Source organism: Meriones unguiculatus, chromosome 20 (assembly GCF_030254825.1).
Source record: "Meriones unguiculatus strain TT.TT164.6M chromosome 20, Bangor_MerUng_6.1, whole genome shotgun sequence".
NCBI lineage: Eukaryota > Metazoa > Chordata > Mammalia > Rodentia > Muridae > Meriones > Meriones unguiculatus.
Genome location: NC_083367.1, coordinates 64,464,600 through 64,477,488, shown reverse-complemented (window position 1 = coordinate 64,477,488; position 12,889 = coordinate 64,464,600). Strand labels below are relative to the sequence as shown.

Sequence of the window (12,889 nt, the reverse complement as noted above, 5' to 3'; positions counted from 1 at the left end):
TGGCCACCAGCTGCCCCACACCCTGGATTTCAGTCAGGTTCTGTCCTCACTTTGCATTCATCCCATGAGTGGTGGGGAGATGAAAGACTCACTGCCTGCCTCCGAGAAGAGCATCTTGGAACTTTAGGAATGGAAAAGTACCAGGAATAGTTAGGACCCTGCCAACCATGGTGAGTCATAGCTGTAACCCCACATTTGGGAGCCGAGGCAGGAGGATTGCTGCAAGTTTTAGCCCAGGCCACAAAGTGAATCTCTGACTCAAAAAAAAAAAAAAAAAAAAAAATCAATTAATTAAAATTTAAAACCCACAGTGAAGAAGAAATAAGGAGATTAGGAGGATAATTCCTGTGAGGTACAGAAGAGAATGGGCATTAGAACTACATCATGATGCTATAAAATTGAATTATTAGTATACAAATAAGATGAAACCAAGCTAAATGTGTGAAAGTGTTTAATTACAGCATATTTTATGAAATAGCACTTTGCTACCTTCAAGCAAGCACATGTAATAACAACCCTTGCTAAGTGTTTACAAGGAGAGAGGGCCTCGGGGACTCGCTTCTGCAAATAGAAAGGAATTATGTAATTAACATTAATTATTAATGATGAATTTGGGGGAAAGAAGACAGAAATCAGTTTAATCCTCATCGCCTTTTACTTAGCTGTGTCTTCCCTAGAAAAGCATACTGCACTGACCATCCTCAGTTTCTTTCTTTCTTTTTTCTTTTTTTTTTTTTTAAAAAAAAAACAACAACAACAAATGTCCATAACTGCCAAAACCAAGGGTCGGGCCTACTGTAATGAGCAGCACTGAGCTGGTAACAGTCATTCCGAGACTAGGTTTTCACCAGATGCCTCTCATGTAAGAGCGGCCAGAGTCCACACAGACCACCAAATGGCGGCTGAACAAGCTGTTGCACTGTCCAAAGAGTTGAATCTCCAGTTACTTTGGGAAAAGTGTTTTCAGGAAGGCTTAAGGGGCTTTCTTTAAAGCAGTGAGACACCCTCTTCATCTTAGATTTTCCTTCTTTTCTCACAAATTCAGCCAAAGCGAATTTCAAATGCTATTCAGTTGGAGTATGTGCTGCTCTAGGACTGTGAATTGCATGGTAATTTTACAACTATTTCAGTTCCAGGGACACGAGGTGTAAATGTCAGTAGCTCTCAGCCTGCTAACCATTTGAGAGTCCCACATGGGCGCCCAGTGTCACAGTGACCCAGGGCTGCCAGCTCCATTCTTAAAAGTCCCATCTCGGTCTGAAGAGTCAGTGTATCCCGCCTTCCCAGAGGAGGGGTGCACCCAGCCCCCCACCCCCATCTCTGCTGGAGACTGGCAAAAGCCTAGTTAGCCTTGCAGAGAGTTGGCCTTTCCTTCATGCCCCTCCCTTCATCTCCCCCTGACACAATGGTAAGATGCTTGCTGCACTAACCTTTGACACTATGGGCAAAAAGGATTCATTCCACATTCTAACCATTTTGTTTTCAATTAAAGGAATTTCTAACCCTCAATCTTACTAATACCAAGGACAAAACTGAATTAGATCATTGTGTCACCAAAGTGGCTAGTATAAGCTAGCTGTATTTGGATGCCCATATTTAGCCTGCATATTATAGAATTTAAGCATGATTTTGTGAGACTGCTCATCATCATGATTTGATCAAATTCTAAAAATTGGGAATTTGCAGTGCAGATTAACTTAAAATGAAAACTACATAAAGCAACTCGACATTTGCCTTCTACGAAGCTCCTGGTTTCTCTCTGTAAAGAGAGCCAGCAGTGTTGGTCACTAAGAACATCCCCAGGAGCCTTTCAGGAGGATTCCAGAGGCTGCAGCCAGGGGAGCAGCTCAAGGCTGCCCCTTGCTGCCTTCAGCAGGTACCTCCTACTGCACCCCCTGTTCCTCGTGCCTGGTGCAGCCCCCTGGGCGCAAGAAAGGCAAGAAGCTCCCACAGTATGTGGCACACGGGTGTCTTCCTCTCGGTGCCCTTGTCTTTTGTTGGGGAACATGCCGCTTTATACCAGGTTGGCTATAGCTTGGGGTAGCAGTCTTTATACTGTCTTTCATGTCACTGCCTACTCTCCGGTCACCTCTGAGGAATACACTTGGGTCTGGACATCAGGTAGGCACATAATGCAGTGCCATCCTGACTGCTCACCGGTTCCGAACTGACGGTGGAAAAGATGTTTGTCTTCTTCCTGTACTCACTACGCTTTGTCAGGCATTCAGCAGACATTCCTGTTGTGAAATGTTCACCCCAAGCAGCCGCGCTTTGAAGGGTCACCTGTCATGCATTGGCCCTGACCCCGGGTGAAGCAACAAGCAGCTTTCTGAAGGCCACCTGGAGACCACATTTGCCCTGACATCAGTCTGGTACCTGGTTGCCCCCAGGTGTTTCAGGGGCTGCATCAGATGTCACCCTTGGTGTTTCTCTGAAGTTCCAGGAGAAGCAGCAACTCAGTCCCCTTCGTGTCGCACACCACGCTGTAGATGTCACAATTTCATGTGTTTCCTAGTTCCTAGTTCTCATCCCCAGGGCACGTGGTCTCTGTTCCTTCATTGGCCCACATCCGCTCTCTGTCTCTGTTCAAAGCTGGATGCGCAGCAGCTGGCACAGGGCCTGGCGTTTAAGAGTTTTTGAATGACTGTTGCTAAGGAGAGGAAACTACCTCAAGTGAAGCTGCCTGCCGTGTGTGTGTGTGTGTGTGTGTGTGTGTGTGTGTGTGTGTGTGTTGGCCTCTGAAGTGTCTAAGAGACATCGTATGCTGTGTAAGGCTAATGCTTTGCCATTTCTATATTTTATGTATTGAGCTTGCATTACTAAGTAGTTTTTGTTTGTTTTTTTTTTTTTTTTTTCAGAACTGTTATTAACACATGCAGAAGAGAAAAAAAGCCTCCTAAGGTTGAAAGTGATACTGTAGTAACAAACAGTGCAGAATGAGTGTAAGACCTGAGAAAAGCAGGCGCTTTGTGTTCCGGTGCAAAGCACAACCATTATTCCCTCCAGTAGTAGGATTTAGTAAGATCAGTTGACTTTAGTTTTGAACCTCCATTTGTGGTCTCCTTAATTACTTGATCTGTGACCCAAAGAGGATTGTATGGTAGGTCCGACTGGAAAGAGGAGTTTTGTGGTTTTCTTTTTTAAATATATCTGTTTTTGTTGTTATAAATACAGAGAGGTTTTTATCAGCAAAACACGTAAGAAAAATATTTAGTTATCTCTCACGAGCAAAATGAAAATTCAAGCCATGGTGAATTGTGTCCCATGCCTGTTAGAGTAGCCAGGACTTTTGAACAATTGGCAGTGTTCAGTTCTGGCTGCCATCAGTCGCTGTCATGCAGTACCTAATGGCTGTGTGCTCAGAGCACATGGCTGCCACCTGCTTTCTTCCTGTCAAGTTAACATCACACGTACTGTGCAACCCATCTTGCTGATACCTGGAATTTCCCAAGTGAAACAAAAATACATCCACACAGAGCTCTCTTCACAATTGCCAGGCGCTATTAGCAACAGCCTCCACAAGTGAACCTCTACCCACAGTCGTGAATGGATTAACACTGGTGAATTGGGAGTATGCTCTTGAGTGCCTGTAAAGGGAACTTTTTGTCATAGTAACAATATTCTGTGTCTTAATTGTACTGGTGTTCACAGTTGCTATATGTAAGTTATATTTGCTTGTTGTATGTAAGTTATATTTCAGTAAATATGGCTTCATGTAGAGGACTGCCCTTAAAATGGTGGGGGCATTGGCTAAGGTAAATGCATGTTTAGCCCTAGCACAAATGAATGTATTTTCATTTCATGTGTGCGAGTGTTTGCCTGTGTATATGTATGTGAGTGTACCCATCTTACGTATGCCTGATGCCCACAGAGGTCAGAAGACAGGTCAGATCCTTTGGAACAAGGGTTACAGATTATGAGCTGCTGGGACCCGAACCTAGGTCCTCTGCAAGAGCCCTAAACGCTCTTAACCACAGAGCCATCTCTCCAGCCCATGAACTTATTTTTTATAGCCTGTAACTGCTCACGCAGATTGTGCCTGTCCAAGGTAGAAGTCTAAGTTCTGAAGCAGATCACCTTTTGTCCTCCTCGGTGTAGAGGAATGCAGACCTTAGGCTGTGCCAGCCAGGCACAGGGTCTCCTGTGAGAACAGAAACACGTGGTTTGTGAACAGGAGCGTCAAGGACTGATGGTGACTGCCATATACCAACATGCTCAAGTCAAACACAGAATTATCTGCAGCCCTCCTGAAACAATGGTGGTGACTAAGTGGAGTGTGGCTGCTGCTTCCTCTGTCGGATGCTTGAATGTAACTCCTGGTGGGTTGAAATCTGAATCCATTCGTCACTGATCTTCAAAGCTGGTGTGCCAAGATGAACCCACTTGCAAACGGTGGGCTCTCGGACTTGGCTGCAGGAGCGGTCCAGCTGAGGTGGGCTGGCCCGGCATCTGCTGCCTTCATTGTGCCTAATGCTGCATCCATCTGCTTTCTGTCAGAGCGAGTGCCAACACATTACTAATCTATTAGAGAAACATGCAAAGAAGACTGCGCTTCTCATTCCTGGCTTTTTCTCTCATATTTTTCTTGGCTTACACATTCGGATTCTCTTTGCTGGAGGAGGGAGATGAGCTATAGACCACATAGGGTGGGGCAGATCACGCCTTGCAGTGTCCACTCATCTATAAAGGTGGTAGGGAAGGTGGTACGGGTGTTGTCCCTTGGCACAGCGCTAATGATTGCACCACAGGCTCTGTGCTTTCCTGCCTGTTCCACATTCAAATCACACCGCCATGGTGACAGCACCACAGCGTACGGAAGTTAGATAACCTGTGAAGGTCATGCTGCCAGGCTGTGCCAGAAGCAGGGCTCCTCATGCCAAAGCCTGCGCTTTACCTCCGTAGCATTTGGAGCCTTCAGAAAGTGTGGTTATCCAGGCACGTAGGTTCGGGGGGAAATTCTTTAAAACTTCAAGAAAAAGAATGGGAACTTTGTATTTCTTCTCCCAAATAGAAGCATGTGATTCTGAGTCAACCCAGCTGACTGAAGGAAATAGACTGAGAACCCAGTGTTAAGGCCAGTACAGGCCTGCACAGGAGAGCCATGTGGCCGTGCCCCACACTTGCCTCCTAGGCCAGAGTACTCCCTGCCCAAGCCAGAACCCCACTGCAAGCTGGCCCCCACTCTACAAAGGAATGAGAGCTCGGAGCGCTCAGGGCAATCAAGAAGGCCAGGCCATGCATCCACCTAGGCTCATCAAGAATCTAGCTGACATCACATTTTTAGGTCCCCGCCCTACAATACATCAGACCCAGAGTGGGAGAGCTCAGCCATAGTGTCTCTCTCCCACAGTCAGCAGATCTCAGCGAGGGCAGGAGCATGCTTCTCTAGAAAGATGGCATTGAGAGCATGGACCAGTTGGCAGTAGCCATGTCAAAGAAGCTTGTTCTAAAGAAAGAGCCAAGTGTCATTGAAAAGGAAAGGTGTTCACTGAAGAAAAGGGCTTCTACCTACAAGTGTTCATTAAACGTTCGGGAGGGTACAAAGTGGCCTCCAATTAATGTGTGGACATGTGGATGTGTTATTTGCATGCTCACACTATAAATGAGTTTACTTCATTTGTTTGATTAGCTGAGACTCGGATTCTGCAGGTGGAGGCCTGTGAAGTCAGGGAGGGGAGGAGGAGTCAGGGCCCCTGCTCACAGGGAAAGCATTTATTGGACCAACTTCCCTGAAGATCCAGTAAGGTGCTGTTTCTACTGAGGTGGTCTCTGTAAGCAGACAGCCCAGAGGATGGAACACTCAGAAGCCACTTCAGAACTTTCTGGAAGGGGTTTGTGAGCAGTTTGTGTGTTTTGAAAACAGTGTGTGCATGGCTATCTCTGCACATTTTAACATTGCAAAGGTGTTGTGTTTTGGTGTAAGAGCCAGCCATCAACCTGCCTCATGTTGCAACTTTTATCCTCCTGCCTTCAGGTTCTCAGATTTTTGCCTCTTTATTGAGATCCTTGGGGTGTACCCTGCCTCTTTAGAATCTTCTCATGTCCACTTTCAGGCTTCATGATGGCATTCTGCTTAAAGACAGCACGGACGTGAGCCAGTTTAACAGGTTATGGCCATATTAAAGGACTGGTCTCTTTCTGAGGCTTATTATTTCTGAGGTCAGCACATTATTTCCTTCTTGTCTTGACCCTGTTTTGTAGATACACACTTGATGCAACTCTGTATGGATCTCCATGTGGCTGCCTTGGGGATTTAAGCTGTATTGGCCTAGATTGGGCCCCCCAGTGCTTGAAATCTTTACTCTCCAGCCCTTGGCAGACATACCATGCCAGCGCATGGGCTGCATAAACAGGGCCTCTATCTTACCCATAAATAACAGCTCATACTTCAACAGGCAGTTGAAGAAGGAAGCTCACCCACCATGTACCCAACAGCAGGTGCCCAGTGAGCTGGAAGTTTCTCACTTCCTGCAGCTCTGGAGGCCATTCTGCTTTATATGGATTTAAAAAAACCTGTTTGAACGTCGTCACGGCCTGGTTACTTAAATATACTGTTTCTTGAGCATTGAAGAAGCCATACCCAATACAGAGTGCTTGCACTCCAAGCCAGGCTCTCAGGCCCCCTGGCCACACCCTGACTCCTCAGTTATTTGAGACAGGTAACTTACCATCCCAGGCTCTTTGTTTTGGTTTGACTTGGGTTTGGTTTTTCCGAGACAGGGTTTCTCTGTGTATATCTAGCTGTCCTGGACTCACTTTGTAAACCAGGCTGGCTTGAACTCACAGAAATCCACCTGCCTCTGCCCCCCCCCCGAGTGCTGGGATTACAGGCATTGTGTACCACTGCACCCAGCTTATCCCAGGGTCTTGAATCCTCACCTCCCAAATGAATTCCAGTGAAATGCTTTCTTGAGCATCAAAGAGTTACTTTGAAGAACTGAACTTAGCACATAATAATAATAACAATAATAATAATAATAATAATTTGGTTTTTCTTATCAATCCATTTTTGTTTACTGAAAATGCTTGAGTAGCTTCATCATGTCTTCTTCAGGTGTGCTTGCACTCTGAGTGTGGCCCTCGGGCCTGTGGGCTCCAGCTGCTTCCCTTTCCCCTCCCAGCTCCACGTTGCTCCTCAGGGGCTGCCGTAGCCATTCTCTACTGCTTGTGGACTGTCCCCTGGCTTGCCTGTGCTTGCTTCTTTCTGCCTCTTCCCCTGCTAGCCAGGGACCCTCCACCACATTTTGTGTTTGGGGACTTTATGCCTGTGTCACGAGCCTCCAGAGGATTAAGTCAGAGGAAGAAAGCTGGAGCAGGTTTCCCAAGAGTGCCGTCAGTATGCACAGGGCTCATCCCAAGCCTGTCCTACATCAGCACCTGAGGTTTCCACCACACCGCTACTTGTGCAGACAAAGGCACACCAGGCACACCTGAGCCCCCATCCTAGACAGACTCACTTTCTGTCGCCATCACATGGTTTGCTTTTGTTTTTTTCCCTTCATCTGAACCACAAACACTAGTGTGCACTGTGCAGGCAGCGACTGTCTTTACTTCCCCTGTACCTGGAGCAGCTGCTGGCATGTTTATGTATGTGCTAGTGTTAGGTGATGGGAGAATGTTCCAGAATGTAGTTCGAACCATTGAGAAATTCTGTCCATAGTCTACAGACACGTGTTTTTTGCTTTGGTTTGGTTTGGGTTTTGGTTTGGTTGGTTTACATATATATTATTTCTCAACACTTTGTTCCTGGGAGACAACATGTTTCCTTAGTTAAGACATGGGTTCTAGAACCAATTTCCATGAGCCTCAGTCCTAATCTCCAAGCTTGGGTTTTTCTCATTTATAACGAGTGATGTGTTTGGTTATTGGGAGAACGGGCTTAAGTCATGGGGCAGAACACTTCTGCCCAGAACCATTCTGGCCCAGCAGTTGGCATCTGCTGCTGTTATTGAAGTGTTACCACATCTCCTCTAATGTGTATGGATGTAACTTATGTATGCGCAGCCTGACTAAAAGGAATGGAAGGAAAGATAGGTAGAGCTGCTGGAGCCCTGCAGGCCTCCCCAGGCCAGAGGGGGTGAGGAGGGGTGAGGATGGCGTGTGGCCTCAGCCCTGGACCCTGCCTTCCTCCCTTCACACCACCACTCCCTGTGCCCAGTGTGCGAGTGCTTTGAGACATAAGGCATGACACCAAGCAAAGAAAATAGAAAGCAGGCGCACAGTCTGGGGTTGGAAAGGGCTGGGCCCAACATTAGAGAAAAGCCATGTTGGACCACTACAGGTGCATGCGACACCTTTCTGTGAGGTCAGGCAGGGTCATTCCGGCCTCAGTGTATTTCTCCACAATCAGGTGGAGGTGGGGTGTGGTACAGTGTTCTCATGGCCCTCACGTGAAGACCGTCTGACATTATAATTCTGGGCAAAGTGAAAGAATGTAAGGTATCCAACACTTTGACGACAAGGCTCAGAACCCTTTCATTGTTTTGTCTCTGCAGCACAGGGGACTGACTCTGAGGCCCTGTGCATGTTAGACAATGTGGTGGCCCAGCTCTCCTTGAATTCTCCCAGTAGCCCAAGCAGTGCTGAGCATGCGCTCTTCCTGCCTCAGTTGCCCAGATAGCTGGGGTGACTAGCCCAGCTTGGCGCAGCATGATCCAAGACATGCTTTTTATCCCAGTGTTGGAGAGTCTGGTAAACTCTCTGGCATTGAGCTGGTTCTCCAGGTGCCTTGGGAAGGCGCCATGGCTGCAGAGGAAAGAACGGATACAGAGCACAAGTAGTGCCTAGCAGCACCCTGTGGTGGGCATCTCACTGCACAGAATATATTTCCAGTTAATATTTTCATGAATGTTTAAATAAAAGCCTTTACCTTGTCTTTTCTTTCTGTTTAGGCAACTACTCCAGAACCCCATCGTATAGTGGGGTACCCAGTGCAAGCTACAGTGGCCCAGGGCCTGGTATGGGCATCAATGCCAACAACCAGATGCATGGACAAGGGCCAACCCAGCCATGTGGTGCTATGCCCCTGGGACGAATGCCCTCAGCTGGGATGCAGAACAGACCATTTCCCGGAAACATGAGCAACGTCACCCCCAGTTCTCCTGGCATGTCTCAGCAGGGAGGACCAGGAATGGGCCCACCAATGCCCACTGTGAACCGGAAGGCCCAGGAAGCCGCTGCAGCCGTGATGCAGGCTGCCGCAAACTCGGCACAGAGCAGGTAGGCCTCTAAAACCAGTCAGCTGTGTGCGCTCCTGACCAGCACAGCCCAGCCTTCCCTGTAGTGGTCAAGAGCTGCAGTGGTTCGCTTTACATGTGAGACGGGGTCAGAGAAGTGATGGGCATGTCATGGTGGGAGGGACTTGAAGTGCCTAGGACTGTGCCTGCAGGCAGAGGACTGCATTCCTTGCGTAAACGGAAATGTCTCCACTTCAAAAACTAAGTTTTAAGCAGAAAACACTACAGCCTAACTGTTTAACATCTGAAATGTTGCAAAAGAAACAACGTTGCTCAGACACACACGCAACTCCAACACTAACATCCATTTGCACTTACCCATGTACACACAGACACACACACTTGCACACATATTGAAACACGTATAGTCAGTCATACCATAAGGTTCTCTGTATACTAGAAACTTCAGTTTGTTATGGTGGCGCATGCCTTTGATCCCAGCCAGGGGGCAAGAGGCAGGCAGAGCTCTAAGAGCTTGAGGCCAGCCTAGACTACAAAGCAAGTTCTGGACCAGTCAGAGCTACATAATGAGACTCTGTCTCCAAAAAAAAAAAAAAAAAGAGAGAGAGAGAGAGAGAGAGAGAGAGATGGAAATCTTGTATGTGTGTGTGTATGTTCTGTGTGTTGGTCTAAATGAGTATGGAATTTTATATTTTATTATCAGAACATTTTTCTCTCCCAACCAAAGTGTGATTGTCAAAACAAAAAAAAAATTCAGAAAATTTAAGTGGTTGAGCAAAGCTCTGCCTTCCCTCTGCATTTTTAATCCTGATTCTTAATATTAATTCTTAAATACTTGACCTGCCACAAAGTGGCGTAATTAAAAAATGTAGGAAGCAAAAATGAGCATGTTTTAGAAGGAGCAGGTGCAGGTCTGTCTTTTTAAAAGCACCCTGGAAGCTCTAGGTCTCAGAGCTCCTTCAGAAGTCAGGAAAAGTGGGCCTTGTCAACAAGAAATCAAAGCTGCTAGTGCAAGCATGAAGGTGTGTGCATGTGAGTCTGAACATGTATGTGTTTAGATGTGTCTATGGGGGATGTCTGTGAACATGTGTGAGTTTAGATGTTTCTGTTGTCGTCTGTATGAAAGATGGACGTGTTTAGTTGTACTTAAGTGTCTGAGTGAGTGATCATGAACATGTATGTTTTGATGTCTATGTGTCTGTAGGTATCTGTGAAAATGCATGTGTTTGGGTATGTCTAAGTGTCTGTGTAGGTGTCTATGAACATGTGTGTGTTTAGATGTGTCTGTGAATGTCCATGTGCATGCATATGCTTAGATGTATCTGTGAGTGTCTGAACTTGGTTGTGTTTAGATGTGTGTGTGTAGGTGTCTGTGAACATGTGCATTTAGATGTATGTGTGGGTGATGTGATATATGTGTGGATGGATGATGTTTGTGTAAAGCTGGTGTTCTGGGAACACGAGGCCTCACAATCTCATTCTCTGCTCGCAACAGGGACGTGTTTCCTTTGTGGAATTAAATGGAAATCCGTAATTACCTCTCCGCTCTGTCTCAGCCCTTTATACTCACTTAAAATCTCTTGACCCTGAGTGTCCACCCCGCAGCCAGACCTCCAGGCCACGGCAGTGTTTGAATAGACAGTCTGCTGGAGCCTGGCGCAGCTGCTCCCATTGTAAATGGCTTAAATGAACTGCCCATTGTTGCAATTCATAACACCACATTACTTCCCTTCTGTTAAGTAGGAAGTATGCGATTGCATCTGACAAGGCCTCTGGTGGCAGCGAGGGGGCAGTGGCCAGGAGAGCAAGCTGGGCCCCACGGTGAAAGTCCGGCCATGCTCCTTTTCTGAATCTGTTTATAATAGAAAATCATGTGTTAACACACAGCCCTGCATCTGCTTTCTGTTTAAAATCAGCAGACCAATCCAAAGCCTGAACAACACGCCCACCCGCATTTAGCTCTGGCCGTTTAAACAGCTGTTTTATTGATTTTATTTACCTCAAGTTAAAAGTTAATTGATAAATTGAGAGTAGATATGAGAGCCTTACTTTTCTGTGTCTTTGGCCCTGCCCCAGTAGCTCCATAGAGTCTCCCTCATCCCCGTCTGTAAGCCCCACACCTGTGCATGGAGTAGAGCATGGACAGGACTCAGACTTGTGCTTCAGAACAAATCCATAAAAATGCTGATCTTCCGATCCACAATAGGCCACCTTAGCTTAGGGCACCTACTTAGGCCGTTAGTCCACACCTGGCGGACACTCCATGTTTTCTTCCCAGCACCCAGCCATAGCAGTACCAGATTCCCATGATGCACCAGCCAGACCAAGGTAGCAACACACCCAGGGCTTGCTGCGGGTGGCCTGGGCAGACCCATGTCACAGGGGCATCTTCTTTCATTGTTTTGTTGTTGAATTTGGTGTTGATTGTCCCATGGCAGTGTGATGGAGGCCTGCACGCCTCCCTCTAGGTCCTGTCTGTGCCTGGCTTTCTCCTGCCTGCATCTGTCATGCCTGAAAAGAAAAGTAGAAACTATTAATCTCCACAGAGGCAGTGCAGTCTCCCGGGCTGCTCTAAGCGCCCTCAGTGCTAATGTGCTGTGGAGGAGCCTGTACTGTGCTGCCACACCCAGAGCCCATCCCAGGAGCCTGGACGCTCGGGAAGGAGGGCTGCCTGGGCTACCCGGGGGCAGAGGACAGGCCTCCTGGGCCATCGGGGGCAGAGGAGAGGCCCCCTGGGCTATCCAGGGCAGAGGAGAAGCTTCCTGGTATCTCTGAGCCTACCTTGAAGCCAGTGGCTTCTGTTATCTTTTTCTCCAAGGAGACCTAGAATGCTTGACCAGGGAAAGTCTACAAAATAATCAAGGCTTTTCTGCCTATGCACAGTGGCATCTTAGTCTCCATATCAGTACAGGAATTACAGATAGCAAAAGTGCTTCTCTTTCCTGCTACAGAACCATACAGTTCATAAATTGCATGTGTTACTGAGTGGGTTACTAAGCAATGATATTGATGATATTATTTTGTATATATGTTCATCGAATTCTCCCAAAGCAACTTCCTTGTTCTTGTTAGTTAGGGGCAGTGGAGATGGCCTCTGGATGAACTACCTACAGCCTGCAAAAAGTGTACTCAGCCAGCTCTTGTCCCTTCTTAAGCTTTTTAATAGTCTTTTTTCCAGTCCACATTGACACAGACAGAGCAGAGTCACTTTGTCATGGAGAGCCATTAGTTCTGTACACACGGGCCTCAATGCGGAACAACAAAGAATCCTGTGACCATAGTATCCAACGTAAAGTCCCTGCCCAGTGAGGGTCGCACACTCATGCTTGGGAACCTGGCTCTTCCTCTCTTGCTCTTCTCCATGCTTCCTTCAGAGTCCACTCCTAAGCCTAGAGGAAGCTAACAGAAGCAGAAAAGCATTTGTTCTCATCAGCTGCTGAGCCACAGGCTCTGTCCTTTCCCAGCTCAGGAGTGCTGTTTAGACCCACAAAGCTGCCTTGGCTACGCCTTGCCAAGCCACATTAAGCAGCTGTGTAAAATGAATTTAAATGGCATGCATCAGAGTAAAATCTCTTCCACTGGGGCAGAAAATCAATGTTAGCTAACCAGCCTGAGAAGATCGGCTGTGCTTCAGCCAGCAGCTTCCAGAGAGCTACAGAGGACAGTATTTCCTCCTTAACTAAACACAAGAG

General features: G+C 47.1%; 1 protein-coding gene across 1 annotated transcript in view; it reads left to right on the top strand.

Moving 5' to 3' along the window:
* The window catches only part of Arid1b (AT-rich interaction domain 1B), a 350,803-nt gene that overhangs the window by 288,058 nt on the left and 49,856 nt on the right, over positions 1 to 12,889 (top strand). Inside the window, 1 exon segment of the mRNA XM_021649052.2 lies at positions 8,892 to 9,219. Coding sequence (XP_021504727.1) covers positions 8,892 to 9,219 — 328 coding nt within the window.